This window comes from Trichoderma citrinoviride (genome assembly GCF_003025115.1).
Source record: "Trichoderma citrinoviride strain TUCIM 6016 unplaced genomic scaffold BBK36scaffold_349, whole genome shotgun sequence".
In the NCBI taxonomy this organism is placed as follows: Eukaryota; Fungi; Ascomycota; class Sordariomycetes; order Hypocreales; family Hypocreaceae; genus Trichoderma; species Trichoderma citrinoviride.
Genome location: NW_020195057.1, coordinates 1 through 1,357, shown reverse-complemented (window position 1 = coordinate 1,357; position 1,357 = coordinate 1). Strand labels below are relative to the sequence as shown.

Sequence of the window (1,357 nt, the reverse complement as noted above, 5' to 3'; positions counted from 1 at the left end):
GACCATGGAAATTGAAGCTGGTAATAAGAAAGGAATTCTCAAATTGTGATATACCTCTGGAGCGGCCCATGGGAGGGCTGCCGAGCGACTTCTGTGCCTGCTTCCACAGACGAGCCGTCCAGCATGTCACCAGCAGATCCAGGTCCTTTTCGTCCAGCATGCGCAGCAGCTTCAAGCACGGCACGGCCGCCGTGGCTCCCGCAGCGGTGCTGTCCGTGTCCGAGGCGGACGCGGAGACGGCCGGCGGCGCGGCGGCGGCATCCTCCATGGCGACGATGCGGCCGCTGTCGTCCTTCCAAATCACCTGGTGGTGCTGATGATGCCGCCAGCGATCGGCCAGCCCCGTCCTGGCCGAGAAGTGGCCCGGCGCAGAGCACGACGCGGACCAGCCCAGCAGGCCGGGCGCCATCTTGACCTCGCGATAGCAGCGGGCGTCGCTGGCCCGGCCGTCGATGACGACGCGCCGCGGCGCCGGGGCGTACAGCTTGACGTAGGCGTCGCGGAAGAGGTAGATGTCGTCGTGGCGGGCGCGCAGCCGGGCGCTCGAGTCGCTGCCGCCCGGCACGAGGCGGTACTTTACCTTTTTCACGACGTAGATGAGCGACGTGGCCTGCAAGGGGGCCGCGCTGAGCTCGTAGTAGACGAGCGACGGGTTGGTGGCCGAGTAGACGCAGCGGCCGTCGAGGGCCAGCGAGAGGAGCTCGCCGATGGGCAGCTGGACGCGCGGGCCGTGGTTGGAGACGTCGTGATAGGAGGGGGGAGCGTGCTCTCGTATCAGCGGCGGCATCGAGGCTGTCCTTTGATTGTCGTGGTGATAGTCCAGTATCTGCAGTAGAGCTCTGGGCTGGAGCTTTAGGGGACGGGGTCGGTCGGAAAGGGGGGGGGGAGGAGCTTGCTACGGGAGCTGCCGACTTGCTGCCGCGCGAATTGCCGGCATCAAAGCTGTTTGGTATAGTAGGCGATCCCGTTGAGCTTGATCTGCTTCTTCTTCTTCTTCTTCTTGCTCTGTATGGTTGCTTTCCGCTGGCTTCGTTCGCCTTGTCTGCAGCTACCGACTCAACTCACTTACATCGGACGCCCCGGGCCGGGGGGGACCAGCAGCGATTATGTCTACTTTTGTGCAGCTGCCGTAGCCTTTGCATCTTTAGTACAATACAGCTGATGACTTATCAGCCGCGAGAGCTCCCTGTTCAGGGTACGAGGGCGTGTAGTATTAGTAGGATATCTGCGCGTGCTCTACTATCTGTATAGGCCCTCTGTATCTGTAATATCTCTATGGGGACCACGGAGGTACGGTGTAAGTGGTGCGGGTACGACGGCTCAGGCATCGCGCACGCCAACGGCTATGGCGGAATCA

The 1,357-nt window shown here is 62.3% G+C and overlaps 1 protein-coding gene across 1 annotated transcript; it reads right to left on the bottom strand.

Moving 5' to 3' along the window:
- Nucleotides 1–54: 54 nt before the first annotated feature.
- On the bottom strand, nt 55–787 carry BBK36DRAFT_1164035 (hypothetical protein; the record flags this gene model as incomplete). The annotated part of the gene is made up of 1 exon (XM_024894602.1): nt 55–787. A coding segment is annotated over one exon (733 nt), but the record flags the coding sequence as incomplete, so codon positions are not given.
- Nucleotides 788–1,357: the final 570 nt, after the last annotated feature.